The 954-nt window shown below is 49.8% G+C and overlaps 1 protein-coding gene across 1 annotated transcript; it reads right to left on the reverse strand.

The window, feature by feature from the left end:
- Nucleotides 1-954, reverse strand: LOC308561869 (olfactory receptor-like protein OLF3; the record flags this gene model as incomplete). The annotated part of the gene is made up of 1 exon (XM_081147407.1): nucleotides 1-954. One exon carries the CDS (start codon nucleotides 952-954, stop codon nucleotides 1-3), a length of 954 nt encoding a protein of 317 aa, XP_081003533.1.

Genomic DNA, 954 nt, shown 5'->3' on the forward strand with positions numbered 1-954 from the left:
TCAAGTTGCCAGTTTTGACGATAATCCAGATAGTTGCCCTGATAGTTTCTGCCAGGCCCCCTTCACCTCCTTATTCCTTAGACTGTAAATCATGGGGTTCAGCATGGGTGTCAAAATGGCATAAAAGAGAGAGATCAACTTCTCCTGAAGGGCTGAGGGGCCAGAGTGGGGCTGGATGTAAGTGAAGATGGCCATGCCATAGCACAGGACAACCACTGTGAGGTGAGAGGCACAGGTGTGGAAGGCTTTCTTTCTTCCCTCTGTGGACCTGATCTTTAGGATGGTGGAGATGATCCTGATGTAGGACAACAGAACCAGGAAGAATGGTGACATCAGCAGGACAATACTAGAAACCATGATTGTGATCTCATTGGAAGAGGTGTCCACACAGGCCAGTCTGACCACAGCTAGGATTTCACAGGATATGTGATCAATAAACTTGTTGGAGCACATGGGCAGCTGGAAGGTGATGGCAGTATGCACAAGAGAGTTGACAGAGCCACTGACCCAGGATGTGATGGCCAGCTTAGTACAGAGCCCTCCATGCATGATGACCAAGTAGCGCAAGGGATCACACACAGCCACATAGCGGTCATAGGCCATCACTGCCAGTAGAACAAACTCAATCCCACCCAACCCCAGGGAGAAAAATAACTGGGCCGCACAGCTCTCGAGTGGGATTGCTTTGTGTTCTGCAAGGAAGTGAACCAGCATCTGAGGGACAATGGTTGTGGCATAAGAGACATCAACAAGGGAGAGGTTGGTGAGAAAGAAATACATGGGGGTGTGGAGTCGGCTGTCCAGTCTGATCAGAAGAACAATGAGGAAGTTCCCCAGCACTGTCACCATGTATGTGACGGAGAAGAGGACAAAGAGAGAGGCCTGAGTGTCCCAGTCACTGGACAGGCCAAGAAGAATAAACTCTCTCACCCACGTCTGGTTATCTGTTCCCAT

Source organism: Miniopterus schreibersii (assembly GCF_964146895.1).
Source record: "Miniopterus schreibersii genome assembly, chromosome: 9".
Classification (NCBI taxonomy): Eukaryota; Metazoa; Chordata; class Mammalia; order Chiroptera; family Miniopteridae; genus Miniopterus; species Miniopterus schreibersii.